At 49.2% G+C, this 18,537-nt stretch overlaps 1 protein-coding gene across 50 annotated transcripts in view; it reads left to right on the top strand.

The window, feature by feature from the left end:
- Positions 1–18,176, top strand: part of MADD (MAP kinase activating death domain) — a 56,797-nt gene extending 38,621 nt beyond the window's left edge. For 29 of the 50 annotated variants that reach the window (XM_015434789.3, XM_074013662.1, XM_074013665.1 and 26 more), the window contains 7 exons: positions 2,286–2,393; positions 12,020–12,184; positions 12,437–12,509; positions 12,642–12,748; positions 14,887–14,956; positions 16,804–16,850; positions 17,193–18,176. In XM_015434789.3, coding sequence (XP_015290275.3) covers positions 2,286–2,393; positions 12,020–12,184; positions 12,437–12,509; positions 12,642–12,748; positions 14,887–14,956; positions 16,804–16,850; positions 17,193–17,297 — 675 coding nt within the window. In that variant the 3' untranslated portion in view covers positions 17,298–18,176. The remainder of the gene's footprint in view (positions 1–2,285; positions 2,394–12,019; positions 12,185–12,436; positions 12,510–12,641; positions 12,749–14,886; positions 14,957–16,803; positions 16,851–17,192) is intronic. The other 21 variants (XM_074013675.1, XM_074013669.1, XM_074013672.1 and 18 more) reach the window with 1 other exon arrangement.
- Positions 18,177–18,537: the final 361 nt, after the last annotated feature.

Genomic DNA, 18,537 nt, shown 5'->3' with positions numbered 1-18,537 from the left:
AAAACTATCATAGTGCATCAGTTTTGATGTGTGGTCTGGACTGCTGAGGTTTCAGAAGGTGAAAACTATTTCAAATGATTCTAAAATGTTATTTGCCATTTTCACAGGGTTACGTTTGCACTGATGGTACCAAAGCAGTGGTGGGTACAACTGCTGGCACTTTAACCCAAGTGAAGACAATGGCCCCAAACTATGCCAGCAGCCATTGTATTCCTTGCCTCGATACACTCTCAGTTTTTTATTTTTGTTTTGTTTGTTTTTTGAGACAGACTCTCACTTTGTCGCCCAGGCTGGAGTGCAGTAGTGCAATCTTGGCTCACCACAATCTCCACCTCCTAGGTTCAAGCGATTCTCATGCCTCAGCCTCCCGAGTAGCTGGGATTACAGGCGTGTGCCCCCACACCCAACTGATTTATTTATATATAGAGAGAGAGAGAGAGAGCGCGCGCAAGAGAGAGAGAGGGAGAGAGAGACAGAGTTTCACTCTCTTGTTGCCCAGGCTGGAGTGCAATGGTGCAACTTTGGCTCACTGCAGTCTCTGCCTTGTGGGTTCAAGCAGTCTTCCTGCTTCAGCCTCCTGAGTAGCTGAGGTTACAGGCATGCACCACCACGCCTGGCTGATTTTTGTATTTTTAGTAGAGACGGGCATTCGCCAGGCTGATCTCGAACTCCTGACCTCAAATGATCTGCCTGCCTCAACCTCCCAAAGTTCTGGGATTACGGGCGTGAGTCACTGCACCTGGCTTACACTCTTAGTTTTTTAAAAATGCTAGTTGTGCTTATAAATGTCCTTGAAGAAGCAGTGAAAACTGTTACTTTTATTAAATTGATTGATTATACTTTTTTTTTTTTTTTGAGACGAAGTCTCGCTCTGTCGCCCAGGCTGGAGTGCAGTGGTGCCATCTCGGCTCACTGCAAGCTCTGCCTCCCGGGTTCATGTCATTCTCCTGTCTCAGCCTCCCTAGTAGCTGGGACTACAGGCCCCCGCCACCACGCCCAGCTAATTTTTATATTTTTAGTAGAGACGGGGTTTCACCATGTTGGTTAGGCTGGTCTCTAACTCCTGACCTTGTGATCCACCCACCTCGGCCTCCCAAAGTGCTGGGATTACAGGTGTGAGCCACCACTCCCAGCCAAGGGAGACCCCATTTCTACAAAAAATAAAAAAATCAGCCAGGCACGGTGGCATGCACCTGTAGTCCTAGCTACTTGGGAAGCTGAGGTCACTTGAGCTCAGGAGGTTGAGGCTGCCATGATTCATGATTGGACCACTGCACTCCAGCCTGGGTGACAGAATGAAACCCTGTTTCAAAAAAAAAAAAAAAAAGATGTATGGAGAATAGGAGCTCACTGTTGCCCAGGCTGGTCTCCAACTCCTGCCTGGGCTCAAACAGTACTCCCGACTTGGCCTCCTAAAGTGTTGGGATTATAGGAATGAGCCCCCATGTCTGGCCTAAATGGATTTTAATGTAATAGTGTAAAATGTTCATTGATGTGCTTTGAGATTCCACACTGCAGCTAACTTTCAAAAGCTGCTGTTGCTGGGTGTTGTGATTTATGCCTGTAATCCCAGGTACTTGGGAGGCTGAGGCAGGAGTGTCACTTATGCCCAGGAGTTCAAAGCTGTAATGGGCTATGGTCATGCCACTGAACTCCAGCCTGGGTGACAGAGCGAAACCTTGTCTCTAAAAAAAAAGAAGCTGCTACTTCTCAAGTTCTGGTATAGTGTTAAAAAAAGAATACGTCTATTTATCTGAAAAGGCTATGAAAATCCTCTTCCATTTTCCAAATACGTAACTGTTAGGTCGTTTTTTTCATATACCTCAACCAAAGCAACATACTGCAACAGACTCAATGCAGAAGCAGATAGGAGAATGCAGCTATTTGCTGTTAAGTCAAACATTAAAGAGATTTGCAAAAATGTGAAATGGTGCCTTTTTTTTTAGAAAATATAGTTCTTAAAAATGTTTATATTACTATGTAATGGGTTATTAATGAATTAATTGTTTTTATAATTATTTGAGAAATTTCTGTTTAAATTTCTAGTATGTAAATATCTATAACTCACATAAACAAAAGCTCTTTGGAATCTTCAATAAATTTTAAGAGATATGGGGCTTCTGAGACCAAAACATCTGAAACCACTTCCCGGGTGACCAGTGGCCAGCAGATGAGACTGTGCTGAGAAAGCTGATATGAATTTGATTGCTGGATGGGGAATTCTTGGCCCAGAGCCCTCTTGAGAGGGATGTATGACTGTCTCAAAAAAATCTCTCTTTCATCAGAATGGACGCGATCTCTCTATCTGGTCCAGTGGCAGCCGGCATATGAAGAAGCAGACATTTGTGGTACATGCAGGGACAGATACAAATGGAGATATCTTTTTCATGGAGGTAGGTGCTGGTTCACGCTGGGGGCCCAAAGGGCTGTTGGAGAGTCACAGGGAACTCCTAGAACTGATGCCAGAATATTTTTCTCATTTCTCTCATTCATCTTCATGATTCATTTATCATTAAATTATCAGATTGGGATTTTCTGGGTTTTTTGTGTGTGTTTTTTTGAGATAGGGTCTCGCTCTGTCACCCAGGCTGAAGTGCAGTGGCTTGATCTCGGCTCACTGCAACCTCCGCTTCCCGGGTTCAAGCAGTTCTCCTGCCAGAGCCTCGCAAGTAGCTGGGATTACAGGCGCCAGCCACCATGCCCGGCTGATTTTTCTATTTTTAGTAGACATGGGATTTGATCATGTTGGCCAGGCTGGTCTCAAACTCCTGACCTCAAGTAATCCACCCACCTTGGCCTTCCAAGGTGCTGGGGTTACAGGCGTGAGCCACCGCACCCAACCAGATTATCAGATTGTTATTCAGATAATTAAATTTTATATAGTTATAGTAGATGATACCCATTTCTTTTTTTTTTTTTTTTTTTTTTTTTGAGACAGAGTATTGCTCTGTCACCCAGGCTGGAGTGCAGTGGCGTGATCTTGGCTCACTATAGCCTCCGCCTCCCAGGTTCAAGCAATTCTCCTGCCTCAGCTTCCTGAGTAGCTAGGATTACAGGCATGCACCACCATGCCTGGCCAATTTTTTGTATTTTAGTAGAGACGGGATTTCATCATGTTGGTTGGCCAGGCTGGTCTTGAACTCCTGACCTCAAGTGATCCACCTGCCTTGACCCCCCAAAGTACTGGGATTACAGGTGTGAGCCACCGCGCCCAGCCCTATTTATTTTATACACACACACACACACACACACACACACAGATATAAAGATATCTATCTATATGTAGATGATATAGTCACATTGTTCATAAATCAGAATAACAGAAAATAGTACACATTGGGAAGTCTTACACTCATTCTTGTCCCCTTCCACTGAATTTTCCACTCCCCTCACCCCTTCATCCTATAGACAACCACTTTTATTAGTTTCCTTTGTAAATTCCAGTGAATTTTTTTTTTTCTTTTTGAGACAGAGTCTTGCTCTGATGCCCAGGCTGGAGTGCAATGGCGTGATCTCGGCTCACTGCAACCTCCACCTCCTGGATTCAAGCAATTCTCCTGCCTCAGGCTCCCAAGTAGCTGGGATGACAGGCGCCTGCCACCATGCCCGACTAATTTTTTGTATTTTTTTTTAGGGATGGGTTTTCACCATGTTTGTTAGGCTGGTCTCGAACTCCTGACCTCAGTGATGCACCCGCCTCGGCCTCCCAAAGAACTGGGATTGTAGGCATGAGCCAGTGCCCCGGGCCTTCCAGTGGATTTTTATGCAAACAATAAAATATGAACACAAATTCTTATTTTTCTTTTTTTTTTTTTTTTTTCTCTTTGAGATGGAGTCTCGATGAACACAAATTCTTATTTTTCTCCCTTCTTTTTTTTCTCTCTTTGAGACGGAGTCTCGCTCTTTTGCTCAGGCTGGAGTGCAGTGGTCCAAACTCGCCTCACTGCACCCTCCGCCTCCTGGGTTCAAGCAATTCTCCTGTCTCAGCCGCCCAAGTAGCTGGGATTACAGGCACCCACCACCATGCCCAGCTAATTTTTCTATTTTTAGTAGAGACGGGGTTTCACCATATTGGCCAGGCTGGTCTTGAACTCCTGACCTCAAGTGATCCGCCCACCTTGGCCTCACAAAGTGCTGGGATTATAGGCATAAGCCACGCCACCTGACCTATTTTTGTCCTTTCTTTCAGAAAGATAGCGCATCTTATCAATTGCTTTATTCCTTGGGTTTTTTCATTTAATATTGTCCTGGTCCTCTTCTGTATCAGTACCAAGAAAGCTTTCCCACTCGTTTTATGGCTACGTGTATTCCACTGTGTGACTGTGCCTTAATTTATTTAACCAGTCACTACATATGGATCCTTGGGTTGCTTCCAAATTTGCTGTTAGTGATACTGTGAATGATGCTGTGCCTGCTTCATTTTATACATGTGCAAGTGTGTCTAAGGATTCCCAGAAATGAGATTGCTGGGTCAGAGGGACAATGTATTTGTAATTTTGGTTGATGGAATTCTTAAGTGTCTCATAACATGTAATACCCCCTTTGCAATTTATTTTGTTGAAGAAATTGGATCATTTGCCCTGTGGAGTCTCCTACATTCTAGATTTTTTGCTGATTGTGTCTCCTTTCTGTTAGCGTGTTTCTCTGTCACATATTTCTCATAGACTGGTAGTTCAGTTTAGAGGTTTGATCACTTTCAGATTCACTCTTCTGGGAAGAACACTTAATGAGTGGTGCTATATGCTTCTTGTTGCCTCTTATGGTCATCCCTGTCCTACTGATCAGTGGGCTCAGATGTGGGCAGTCTGATCTGCCCACCAGAAAGTTCCTCATTTGTCTTTTCTGATTTTGCCTATGATATTTTTTGACACACATAAATTTTTTACTTGGATATAATTTTTTTTTTTTTTTTTTTTTTTGAGACAGAGTCTGTCTCTGTCGCCCAGGCTGGATGCAGCGGCATGATCTCGGCTCACTGCAACCTCTGCCTCCCAGGTTCAAGCAATTCTCCTGCCCCAGCATCCCAAGTAGCTGGGATTACAGGTGCCTGCCACCACACCCGGCTAATTCTTGTATTTTTAGTGGAGATGGGGTTTTACCATGTTGGCCAGGGTGGTCTCGCACTCCTAACCTCAAGTGATCCACCCACCTCAGCCTCTCAAAGTGCTGGGATTACAGGTGTGAGCCATCACGCCTGGCTACTTTTATATAATTAAATTAATCAATAGTTTCTTTTACGGCTTCTGGATTTTGAGACATAGTTAGAAAAAGCCTTACTCTCTAGAATTATAAAGGAAATTGACTATGTTTTCTTCATTTCTGTGTTTTTAATTCTGAAACAGACCTCTAAGTAATTTTAAGGACCAAGTACAACTCCTAAATATAAAGTAGTGAAATTTTGCTTATGTTATCTGTTCCCCTGTGATTTAGCTGAATTTGATTTCCACAGTCACAGTTTTTTGAACAGGTGGTTTACCAAACAGAGGGGCTTACCCTGAAGCAGAAACATACATGTCAGTGTAGCCAAGAAGGAGTCATTTTCATGTCACCCTTTAAAGTGTTAGAATTTGCCTTGTTGCCTCTCGGAGCTGAGGGCTGACTCAGGACGCCTGCACCACAGTAGAAGTGCCACATGACTCTTGCCCTTTTCTTTTCCTTTAAAAAAAAAAATCTCTCCAGCAGTTTCCTTGGACTACTCTTACTCTCACCACTGTACAGAGGGAGCCTCATGCTAAGTCTCTGGAGTGTGGGACTGGACGCATTGCCCAAATAGATGCCACTTCCTTGAAGTGGTGCCATGCCAGGGAAGAGTGCACCATGGTCACTGTGACATCACCTGGCTACTGTGAGGCTATTTGATTTTGCCTTTCTCAGAGCATAGCCTGCTTTCTGCATGATCAATTGGACAGCAATTTGGGAATTTTTTTCTTTTTTTTTTGAGACAGAGTCTCACTCTGTTGCCTAGGCTGAAGTGCAGTGGCGCAATCTTGGTTCACTGCAACCTCTGCCTCCCAGGTTCAAGCGATTCTCCTGCGTCAGCCTCCTGAGTAGCTGGGACTACAGGCACATGTCATCATGTCTGGCTAATTTTTGTATTTTTAGTAGAGATGGGGTTTCACCATGTTGGCCAAGCTGGTCTCAAACTCCTGACCTCAAGTGATCTGCCCACCTCAGCCTCCCAAAGTGCTGGGATTACAGGTGTGAGCTGCCGTGCCTGGCCAAGGAAGATTTTTTTTTTTTTTTTTTTTTTGGAGATGGAGTCTTGCCCTGTCACCCAGGCTGGAGTGCAGTGGCACAATCTTGGCTCACTGCAACATCTACCCACTGAGTTCAAGCAATTCTACCTCAGCCTCCCAAGTAGCCGGGACTACAGGCACGCATCACCACGCTCGGCAAATTTTTGGTATTTTTAGCAGAGATGAGGTTTTGCCATGTTGGCCAGGCTGGTCTTGAACTCCTGGTCTTAAGTGATCTGTCTGCCTCGGCCTCCCAAAATGCTGGGATTACAGGTGTGAACCTCCGTACCCGGCCAAAGATTTTTTGTTTTTTTTTGAGAGAGAGTCTTGCGGTGTTGCCCAGGCTGGAGTGCAGTGGTGTGATCTCAGCTCAGTGCAAGCTTCGCCTCCCAGGTTCACACCATTCTCCTGCTTCAGCCTCCCAAGTAGCTGGGACTACAGGCACCCAACACCTTGCCCGGCTAATTTTTTGTGTTTTTAGTAGAGACAGGGTTTCACCGTGTTAGCCAGGATGGTCTCAATTTCCTGACCTCGTGATCTGCCCGCCTCGGCCTCCCAAAGTGCTGGGATTACAGGTGTGAGCCACCGCGCCCGGCCACCAAAGATTTTTAAAAATTGTTTTTATTGCCCTTTTTTTAGTTACAAAAGTAAAACAGTATATGCTATAAATGTTTCAAACCAGCCAAAAGTTTAAAAATAATTAAAAGTTTTACTCCCTCTCAATCCTTTGTCCCAGAGGTAACCACTATTAAAGAGTTTTGTGTGACTTCTTTCAGATTATTGAAAATGCATATTTGTGTAAATATAATTTATTTATATGGAATTTTGTTTTGGCACTTGTGGAAGTGGTATGAAATTACAAATGTTGGCCGGGCGCGGTGGCTCAAGCCTGTAATCCCAGCACTTTGGGAGGCCGAGACGGGCAGATCACAAGGTCAGCAGATCGAGACCATCCTGGCTAACCCGGTGAAACCCCGTCTCTACTAAAAAATACAAAAAACTAGCCGGGCAAGGTGGCGGGCGCCTGTAATCCCAGCTACTGGGGAGGCTGAGGCAGGAGAATGGCGTAAACCCGGGAGGCGGAGCTTGCAGTGAGCTGAGATCCGGCCACTGCACTCCAGCCTGGGCGACAGAGCGAGACTCCGTCTCAAAAAAAAAACAAAAAACCCAAAAAACAAAAAAACAAATGTTGGGCTGGGCGCGGTGACTCACATGAGCCTGTAATCCCAGCACTTTGGGAGGCTAAGGCAAGCAGATCACCTGAGGTCAGGAGTTCCAGACCAACCTTGCCAACATGGTGACACCCTGTCTCTCCTAAAAATAAAAAAATTAGGCGGGTGTGGTGGCAGGCGCCTGTAATCCCAGCTACTTGGGAGGCTGAGGTAGGAGAATCGCTTGAACCCAGAGGGTGAGGTTGCAGTGAGCCAAGATCATGCCACTGCCCCAGCCTGGGTGACAAAGCGAGACTCCATCTCAAAAAGAAAACAACAAACAAATTACAGATATTGTTAAATAATTTGCTTTTTTCACTTAATGATATACCTTTCCATGTCTCTTTTTTTTTTTTTAGTTTAATGGATGCTTAGCCATTAGATATTATATGGTGTACCATAATTGGTTTAACTAGTGCCTCCCACTGTTTTTTTTTTTAAATATTGCTCAGGCCGGGTGCGGTGGCTCAAGCCTGTAATCCCAGCATTTTGGGAGGCCGAGATGGGCAGATCATGAGGTCAGGAGATCGAGACCATTCTGGCTAACACGGTGAAACCCCGTCTTTACTAAAAAAATACAAAAAACTAGCCGGGCGAGGTGGCGGGCGCCTGTAGTCCCAGCCACTCGGGAGGCTGAGGCAGGAGAATGGCGTAAACTCGGGAGGCGGAGCTTGCAGTGAGCTGAGATCCGGCCACTGCACTCCAGCCTGGGCAACAGAGCGAGACTCTGTCAAAAAAAAAAAAAAAAATTGCTCATTGGGCCAAGCATGGTGGCTCACGCCTGTGATCCCAGTATTTTGGGAGGCCAAGGCGGGAGGATTGCTTGAGCTCAAGAGTTTGAGACCAGCATGGGCAACAAGAGAGAAACCCTGTCTCTACAAAAAATTTAAAAATTAGTCATACATGTGGTGGTGTATGCCTGTGGTCCCAGCTACTAGGGATGCTGAGGTGGGACGTTCGCTTGAGCCCAGGAGGTCAAGACCAGCCTGGGCAACATAGGGAAACCCTGTCTCCACAAAAAAAAATTTTAAGTAAGCTAGGCATGCTAGTACATGCCCGTGGTCCCAGCTACTGGGGAGGTTAAACTGGAGGATCCTTGAGCCTGGTAGATCAAGGCTTCAGTAAGCTCTGATTGCATCACTTCAGTCCAGCCTGGGTGACAGAGCAAGACCCTGTCTCAAAAATAAATAAATAAAAAATAAAAATTGCTCATTGAATATCCTTGAGCATATATTTTTGCACCTTCACATGAGAATTTCTATAGGATATTGTCCTAGACATGAAATTTTCAAGTCAAGCTTATTACATTTAAAATTTCATTAGATTTTGCCAAATTGCCATCCCAAAGACTATACCAGTTTACACCTTCAACAGCCACTTAGGCGACTCTAACAGTATATTACGAGCATTTCTCTAGCCTAGAATGCTCTAGCTTAGAAATCATGTGTTCTCCTAAATGTGTTCTGCCCGCCTTTACATGATGTTCTTAAAGGATTATGAAAGGTGGAGTGGTATGGTCCATTTTCCCCCTGGAGAAAACCACAGAGTCAGACTGGGGCTAGAACTCAGGTTTCCCATTCCTACTCTGCCACTTTGACTCATTCTCCAAAGGCTTTAGAACTCCAGTAAACTCTTATAGAGTAGCTTAAACCTGATAGTCTTGTGTAGTCCTTACTCACCTAATATTTATGGAGCACATATTATGTGCTAGGTAGTTTTTTGGGTGTCGGGATTATAGCAGTGAATAAGACAGACGTGATTTCTATTGCCCTTAGCATTGACTAGCTATCGGGGAAATCAAATAAATAAAGAGTATTATAAAATACAGTGAGCATTATGAAAGAAGCTCAGGGGGCAGGAGTTATGGGAATATATAGCAGAGGGCCTTGGAGCTGTGGACAACTCCTTTGAGAAGTTGACCTTTGAGCTTAGACTTGAAGAAAAAGTAAGAGTTAATGGCTGGGGAGTGGAAGAGCAGTCAGGGATATTTGAGCTAGAACCAATGGGACTCAGTGATGGAGTGTAGTTAGAGGGAAGAGGAAGGAGTCGGGCATCACTTCTTCATTTCAGGCTGGGGCAGCTGGGTGGATGGTGGTGCCGTTTCCTCAAATAGCAGACTTAAAAGGAGGATCTGCCCAGGAGGAGATGTTGAGTTCAGATTTGGACACAATGAGTTTGAGGTGCTACATGTGAAGCATCCAGACATTGAGAGGCTCAGGAGCTCAGGAAGAGAGGTCTAAGATGGAGAAAGAGGTAAGAACCATCAACGTGGTAATAATCATTAGTTTCATAGTTCTGATATCTAGTAGCCAATTAGGGTACTTTCTGTGTGCCTGGCTTTGTATGCACCTTACGTACTTTATGCACATTAACTCATTTAGTCTTCGTAGTAACTGTAGGAAGTTATTACTGTTACTATCCCCGTCTTACCCGTGAGGAACTGTGGACACAGATGAACTTGCTCAGGTGGCACAGCTCAGTAATGGCAGAGCTGGAATCTAAACTCAGGCTGACTTTAGACCTGTGCCCTTCACCACTGTGCTATAATGTCTCCTGTAACATTTGAAGCCTTAAGAACAGATAACTGGCCGGGTACAGTGGCTCACACCTGTAATCCCAGCACTTTAGGAGGCCAAGGTAGGCAGATCATGAGATCAGGAGATCGAGACCATCCTTGCCAACACGGTGAAACCTTGTCTCTACTTAAAAAAAAAAAAAAAATTAGCCGGGCATGGTGGCGTGCGCCTGTAGTCCCAGCTACTTGGGAGGCTGAGGCAGGAGAATGGCGTGAACCTGGGAGGCGGAGCTTGCAGTGAGCTGAGATCACGCCACTGCACTCCAGCCTGGGCGACAGAGCAAGACTCCGTCTCAAAAAAAAAAAAAAAAGAACGGATAACCACCTGAAAGAGAATGTTGAACAGAAGGTGTCAAAGATATTTGGTTTTTAATTTATATCATCCTGTATTGTATCATTTTTATGCAGTAGGCACTGTTCGTGTGTCACTTGTATTAATTTTTAAAAATATTTTTATAGAGCCGGGCGCGGTGGCTCACGCCTGTAATCCCAGCACTTTGGGAGGCCAAGGCTGGCGGATCACAAGGTCAGGAGATCGAGACCATCCTGGTGAACACGGTGAAACCCCGTCTCTACTAAAAATACAAAAAAATTAGCCGGGCGCGGTGGTGGGCGCCTGTAGTCCCAGCTGCTCCGGAGGCTGAGGCAGGAGAATGGCGTGAACCCAGGAGGCGGAGCTTGCGGTGAGCCGAGACTGCGCCACTGCACTCCAGCCTGGGCGACAGAGCAAGACGCCGTATCAAAAAATATATATATACATATATATATATTTTTATAGATATAGGGTAGACCCAGGATTAGAAAGTACATCAGCTCCCATTTTTCTCCTTGGTTAAGTCTGTCATGATCTCCTGCCTTTGTGTTTGTCAACAAAGATGATTCCTGAGGTCGTAAGATGGAGGCATGAGATCTCCTCCAAATACTTTAAGTCCATAGAGCACATAAAAGGTAAATAAATAACTGGGCTGGCCGGGCACGGTGGCTCAAGCCTGTAATCCCAGCACTTTGGGAGGCCGAGACGGGCGGATCACGAGGTCAGGAGATCGAGACCATCCTGGCTAATACGGTGAAACCCCATCTCTACTAAAAAATACAAAAAACTAGCCAGGCGAGGTGGTGGGCGCCTATAGTCCCAGCTTCTAGAGAGGCTGAGGCAGGAGAATGGCGTAAACCCGGGAGGCGGAGCTTGCAGTGAGCTGAGATCCGGCCACTGCACTCCAGCCTGGGCGACAGAGCAAGACTCCATCTCAAAAATAAATAAATAAATAAATAAATAAATAAATAAATAACTGGGCTTAGTGCAGTGGGTCACACCTGTAATCCCAGCACTTTGGGAGGCCAAGACGGGTGGATCACTTGAGGTCAGGAGTTCAAGACCAGCCTGGCCAACATTATGAAACCCTGTCTCTACTAAAAATACAAAAATTAGCCAAGCGTGGTGGTATGTGCCTGTAGTCTCAGCTACTCAGGAGGCTGAGGCAGGAGAATCGTTTGAACCCATGAGGCAGAGGTTGTAGTGAGTTGAGATTGTATCTCTGCACTCCAGTCCAGGCAACAGTGGGACTCTATCTCAAAAAAAAAAAAAAAATTATAGCCAGTGTGATGGTGTGCACCTGTAGTCCCTGCTACTTTGGGGGAACCTGGGAGGTCAAGGCTACAGTGAGCTGAGATGGCACCAGTGCGCTCAAGCCTGGGGGACAAAGTGAGACCCTGTCTCAAAAAAAAAAAAAAAGTAATAAATAACTGATTGATTTGTGCCTCTTCACTTATACACAGGTTCTTCTAATGACTCCATCTCTTCCACCAATCCTTGTAGCAGGCAGCATGTCAGTAGTTCTGTTTTGTGTCTCCAACTAGGGACACCACGAGTATAAGGCAGAAAACCTGACCACGGGGATGCCGCAGGGCCAGTTGTCCCACCCTTTCCCTGTAGGAAACAGTCTAGGGAGAGGCTGTCAGAGACAGAAACCACTGAGCCGCTTTGTGCACTTCTCCAGGTGTGCGATGACTGTGTGGTGTTGCGTAGTAACATCGGAACAGTATATGAGCGCTGGTGGTACGAGAAGCTCATCAACATGACCTACTGTCCCAAGACCAAGGTGTTGTGCTTGTGGCGTAGAAATGGCTCTGAGACCCAGCTCAACAAGTTCTATACTAAAAAGGTACCCAGGATCTGTGTTTGGATTGGGGCTAGGGTAGGCATTGAAGACCAAATAGTGAGTTTATCTTTGGGAAGTTAAAATTCCAAAACCCATGTCTGGAGCCACACTTCTGTCTCCAGCTGTTGGGTGGGGTACCTAAAGCTGTCTCGGAGGTCCTGGCGTCAGCCCAAGCCTTCAGTGGCCATTACAGAGCAGTGGGTGGGGAACCGTGGACAGCCCCCGTGATGGGACCACTCTCCCCCTGTGCCACAGTGTCGGGAGCTGTACTACTGTGTGAAGGACAGCATGGAGCGCGCTGCCGCCCGACAGCAAAGCATCAAACCCGGTGAGGAGAGTTTTTCCTGAGAGTGTCTTCCCTGTTTCCACCAGTCCTTCTGAGTGTCAGGGGTCTGGCAGGGAAGTCAGGGGTGGGATTCCCCACCGCACCAGTGAGCTGATAGCCCCTCCCTCACCACAGGACCTGAATTGGGTGGCGAGTTCCCTGTGCAGGACATGAAGACTGGTGAGGGTGGCCTGCTGCAGGTCACCCTGGAAGGGATCAACCTCAAGTTTATGCACAATCAGGTAGGTGCGAGCAGCAGCACAAGGCTCCCTGTAAGAAGGACCAGTGTCCAGGTCCCCAGTACTTCCCCAGCAAAGCATGAGAGAGGGCCCTCGAGCTAGAGGGAGAACTGGAGCAGCTGGACCCAGGAAAGAAATCCCAGGGGAGGGCACAGTGACGTTGGCGACCACCTGGCGCTGTGAAGGTGCACCAGGGAGCCCGCGGGGGAGGCTGGGCAGAAGCGAGGCCGGGTGGCCACGCTGCCCCATCCGTTGGACTCCACACAGTGTGAGTGGGAGCGTCTCACTTGGCCCTTCCCCTGCAGTGTCTCTGCCTTCCTCTATTCCCAGGGTATGCTTCTGCTTGGTGGTTTTGCTTTGAGAGTCTAGACTGGCCGATCTCTTTGTGTCTTTCTGGTGTGCGTGCAGCTTGCGTGTGCGTGTGTGCGTGCCTGTGTGTAAGTAGCTTGTGTCTGTCCTCTCTGGAGTGTGTTTATTTGCCTTTTTCTTCTGCGGATTCTTCTGTTCTTTTCCTTCCTCTGAGTGTTCCCACTCTGTCCCCTGCTCCACAGGCCCCATTCCCCTTCTTTTGATTGGGAAACAGTTCTGGATACATATTTCCCTCATTGTAATTCCACCAAAGGAGCTGACTTTTTTTTTTTTTCTCTCTTGGTCTTTTAACACAGTGTTACCTTTTTCTCTCAGTGGACATTCCTTAAGCTAATTCCTTTCTGAGGCCAGCGCATCATCCCAGGTCCGTTCACAGCTCTGACTCCTCACACAAGTGCCTTCCCTCCTCTTTCCCTGATGTCCGGGTTGCTCTCCCTGAGGCTCTGAGCCAGACCCGAATGTGTGAAGCCCCATAGCCCCTGGCCAGGCTGCAGACCCTCAGGGGAGGTGGATGCCTGACTGATGTGGCTGTCTCCCTCCCTCTGCTAGCCATTGTATCTCTCTTCCAGGAACGTAGCTGGGCAGCTTTGGTTTAACGGGAAACAGCTGCCCAGGCTGCCAGCAGCCCCTTAGTGTATTTTCAATCTAGAACTTAGGGCGGTAGCCAACCCCAAAGACCTTAGGACCAGCCCAGAGAGGGGTCTACCTAAGTGCTTTTCTGGACCACAGAGGTGTCAGTATTTCTTGAGGAGCAGGCTCCTGACCACATTTTAGTGCTGTGGCCTCCCTGTCTGAAGATGAGATCTTGCTGAGCAACGCCCAGGTGCTCTGCCCTGTTCCTCGTCCTGCCCTTGGCACAGCCCCTCTGGGCAGCCATCCAAGCCAGTCTGTGGTTGAAGGCTTGGCCCCTAGAAGATAGATTGCGCAGAGAAGGGGAGGAAAGCGCAGCTTCTCAATCTCACCTCACAGTTAATAATGAGATAGCAACCTGTCCCTCTTCTGCCACACAGTGGTCAGTTGGACTGGAAGGGGCAGCAGACCTGGTGGAGCTGTGCAGTCTGGGGTGAATGGGAAAAGCACAGGCTTTGGTGTCAGGACGTGCTTGGATTTGAAGCCCAGCTTCCACGTTCATGGGCAGAGAAACTTTCTGATCCATAGTTTCCTCATGTAGAAAATGGGGGTAATACTATATACTGTGTCATGTAGGCGCAGGGATTAGAAATCGTATTTGTAAATCCCAAGTATGTGCTCAGCAAGTGGTAGCGGATATTATTATCACCACATACCTCTTGGGAGATCCTGGATCCTGTTTCAAGGAGGATACCAACACCTCCCACCCCAAGGACAGTCTGAGGGGAGCTTTGTGCCCGTGCCAGCCCTCTGCGCCGGAGGAGGATGCATGGAAGGGTAGAGACCTGATGGGCTGAGTGGGGATTCCTGGGGCACGGTGTCTTACAAGCACTGCCCTGGGCAGAGGGTACGGGCGGGCAGCCCAGGCCAGCAGCGGGGCCTTCGGGTTGGGTTTGACCATTGAAACTAACGCCTTCATTTCTCTCCCATGCTTTCTCCTCCGGCCAGGAGCGGAAGGTACATGCCCTTTCTGCTATCTTCGCTTCTTAGCGCTTTTGAGTTGTGTGCGTGTGGATTCTTCTGTCCTCTCTTTGGGAAATAGACTTTCTTTGTGTGGGTGGGGCTGTAGCTGGGAGAGTGTGCTGTGTGGGGCAGGGGTGGAGCCTGTGGGCCTTACCCCGCCCTCCCTCCCTCTCTTGCAGGTTTTCATAGAGCTGAATCACATTAAAAAGTGCAATACAGTTCGAGGCGTCTTTGTCCTGGAGGAATTTGGTAATTACACTATTTTGCTCTTAGGTCTGGACTCACATGGCAGTAACTCAAACCTCGGAGCTCCAGAGGAGGGTCTAGGGTCAGGGAGAAGAAGAACCTCTGTAGAGAGGTCAGGAGGAGCAGGAGAGACAAGGAAGAAAAGGGACCCCTGAGATGAGAGCCGGGAAGTGGAAGGGAAAGATAGATAATGGATCACAGAAGAGCAAATGGGGCCTCAGGTGGGTTTCGAGTTTAGAGGTGGTCCTGAAGCAGCTCAGCGAAGTAGCACCACCTCCCCGTGCTGGGCCAGCCAGTGGTCAGAAAGTTTGGGATAGAGCAGACTGGTGACCCCCAAGCTCCACTATGTCTGTATCACCTGCTGCAATCTCTCTAGCAGCCCAGTCCTCCACCCAGCCTCCCTGGCACCACTCTGGTCTCCACCTGGCCTCTGTGCCAGACAAAGGGCACGGGGCATCGCAGGCAGACTCACTTGAGGGACAGAGGAGCCTAGCAGGGCAGCTGTAGCCCGAAGCTGGGAGCCAGCGCTAGGGAGTGGTGTAGTGGGTTCTCACCCTGGGGCTTTGAGTTCCTGCTGTGTTTGTGCTTCATTCTTTTGTGCCCCTCATCGCTGCTATGAAAACCTTCGTTCTCCAGCAGGTAAAGTGACCTCGGCTCGTGCTGCCTCTCCCCAGGTCTCTGCCTTGGGCCCTGCCCTGGGTGGGTAGCTCCCTTCCACCGAACCAGCTCCTCACACTGCCAGCTCATCTCTTCCTTTCTCCCCCACCCTCTTTCTTCCCACCTTGCCTCCCCCCTCTCACTGGCTCACTGGACTTTCCTCCCCGTGTGCTCCCTTCTCTCTTCTGTCAGAGAGATACTTGGGGGAATCTTCCAACTCAGGAGAATGGCCTGGGCTTCTTGCTCTACCTTTGATGAGTTTATTCCCTGCTGACCCTGAGTTTCCCCAAATTCTGCCTCCCAGGGTCAGAGGAAGGTACAGCCAATTCTCCTCCTGCCTTTTCTGGCCCCCAGGGAGATGCCAGGCCCCTCCGCTCCCAGTCTCAAGGGGCCATGATGATGGCTGAGCCTGGGGGGCTACTCCTTCCTCTGGCCAAGCAGAACCCCTGCATGGCTGGAGCGGGGGCTCTCTTGCCTTCCGGGCTGTGGACATGTGTGTATTTTGCCTGATGCTCCCTGTCACCTCCCTCCCTGGGTGCTGTACTCGCCTGTCTTCTGCTGGGTGTGTTGCTCCAGAGCCCTCAGACGCTCTCCCTCACACAGGCAGGCCTGGGCTTCTCCTGCCGCTCAGGGAAGGACACTGCCACGTCCTGTGGGTTTAGTATCATGTTACCTCTTCAGCCTCAAGACCCTCTATGTAGGGGGCTGGGAATAAAGGGAACTGTGTTTAACATGACCCAATTTTCAGGCTGGTGACAAGATGAGTTCACGGGTGTCTCAGCAAAGTTGGACACAAGCTAGAAACAGCTCTCTCCTCCCAGCCAAAACCTGGGAATTCCCCACGGCAGCTCCTCAGGGGCCCTGGACAGTAGCCGTGACCAGGCTGGTGAAAGGTCCATCCCTCCCATCCAGGGCTTTCAAAGAAGTGGCTAGAATCACAGCCATCAAGTAAAAGCCACTGCGGACGGCAGAGGCCTAGCTGAGGAGGCTGGGGCCATGTCCTCCCAGCCGCCAGGGTCTGGACAGAGCCTCTGGTGGCCTCTGCCCTGTCATAGCCTAAGCTGCTGCAGCCACTGTGAGAGGCCACAGAGGGGAAGGGGACCCTGACGCCGGGCGCTGCCGCCTGGGGGAGCATGGCACTACTGCTCTTAGTGTTGAACTTTCTGTTTTGTCTCTTGCCCGTCCGGTTTTAGTTCCTGAAATTAAAGAAGTGGTGAGCCACAAGTACAAGACACCAATGGTGAGTGTGCTGCTCAACCCTGATGGGCCACAGTGTGCAGGGCTCCCTGGGGACCTTCGGACAAGAGGAGGGGTGGGCCCTCTGAGCGCACAGGGTTGAGTGGGGACCTGGTCTTGTTGCCAAAGGTTCAACTCAAGCTGAAACGGGTCTTGAGCACCGGGAGACAGACACACACACATGGATCCCCTCTCCCACGGGGACAGCTTCCTTGCTTGGAGCTCACGTTTAGTCCAGAGGCCCATGCCCAGTGTTAGGGCAGGAGTTGCCCATTGGCAGATCCTCCACACGTGGAGATGCAGGAGTCTCAGTATCGTGATCCGCTTGGTTTTCTCTCCCCTCTAGGCCCACGAAATCTGCTACTCTGTATTGTGTCTCTTCTCGTACGTGGCTGCAGTTCGTAGCAGTGAGGAAGATCTCAGAACCCCACCCCGGCCTGTCTCTAGCTGATGGAGAGGGGCTACGAAGCCGCCCCAGCCCAGGGCACGCCCCGGCCCCTTTCTGTTCCCAAGTGCACGATGCTGCTGTGACTGAGGAGTGGACGATGCTCGTGTGTCCTCTGCAAGCCCCTGCTGTGGCTTAGTTGGTTACTGGTTATGTGTCCCTCTGAGTGTGTCTTTGAGCGTGTCCACCTTCCCCTCTCCACTCCCAGAAGACCAAACTGCCTTCCCCTCAGGGCTCAAGAGCGTGTGTCTGTGGGGCTGGTGTGAACCCACTGTTGTGTGTCCTTGAGACATTTGTGTTGTGGTTCCTTGTCCTTGTCCCTGGCGTTATAACTGTCCACTGCAAGAGTCTGGCTCACCCTTCTCTTTGACCCGGCACGACTGGGCGCCTGGAGCAGTTTCACTCTGTGAGGAATGAGGGAACCCTGGGGCTCGCCCTCTCAGAGGAAGGGCACAGAGAGGAAGGGAAGAATTGGGGGGCAGCTGGAGCGAGTGGCAGCCTCCCTGCTTCCTTCTGCATTCCCAAGCTGGCAGCTACTGCGCGGGGCCTGCAAGTGTGGGCTGCTGCCTGCTTCAGCCTCCGTCACTGCAGTGGAGCAGCGAATTCCCTGTGGCCTGCCACGCCTTCGGCATCAGAGGACGGAGTGGGCGAGGCTCGTGGAGTCCCAGGGACCACTGGCTGCTCTGCCTGAGCATCAGGGAGTGGGCAGGAAAGGCCAAGCTGGGTTTGCACATCTGTGTCTGCAGGCTGTGTCTCCAGGCATGGGGTGCCAGGAGGGAGAGGCAGCCTGGGCATGGGCAAGAGATGACTGTAAATATTTCAGCCCCACATTATTTATAGAAAATGTACAGCTGTGTGAATGTGAAATAAATGTCCTTGACTCCCTTCGGGCTCCCTGGCTGCCTTGCATTAAATGACACCTCCTCTTGGCTCAGGCCTGAGGAAGGCTGTCCCTGGACTCTAAAAAGGCACCTCAGGCTGGAAGGAAGGAAGGAGATGAGGTCCTCCACGTCCAAGCTTTGGCACACGGAGGCCCCAGCTCCCCTCTTCTCGTCTCCCAGAGCAAGGCTGCGGGAGGAGCTTTCCTTCCTGGGCACCTGGGGGCCCTGCAGAGAGTTGGGCTGCCGTGAACTGAACGAACGGGCTGCTAGAGGGAGCAGCCAGAGGGTGTCCTCGCCTGAACTGAGATTAAGTGAAAGAAAGCCAAGGCCCTGGCCCTCTCCATTCCCTTACAGGTGGGTATGGT

The sequence above is a fragment of the Macaca fascicularis genome, chromosome 14, assembly GCF_037993035.2.
Source record: "Macaca fascicularis isolate 582-1 chromosome 14, T2T-MFA8v1.1".
NCBI classification, from domain to species: Eukaryota; Metazoa; Chordata; class Mammalia; order Primates; family Cercopithecidae; genus Macaca; species Macaca fascicularis.
Note: the sequence above shows the minus strand (reverse complement) of the source record. Positions and strands in the feature narration are given on the sequence as shown.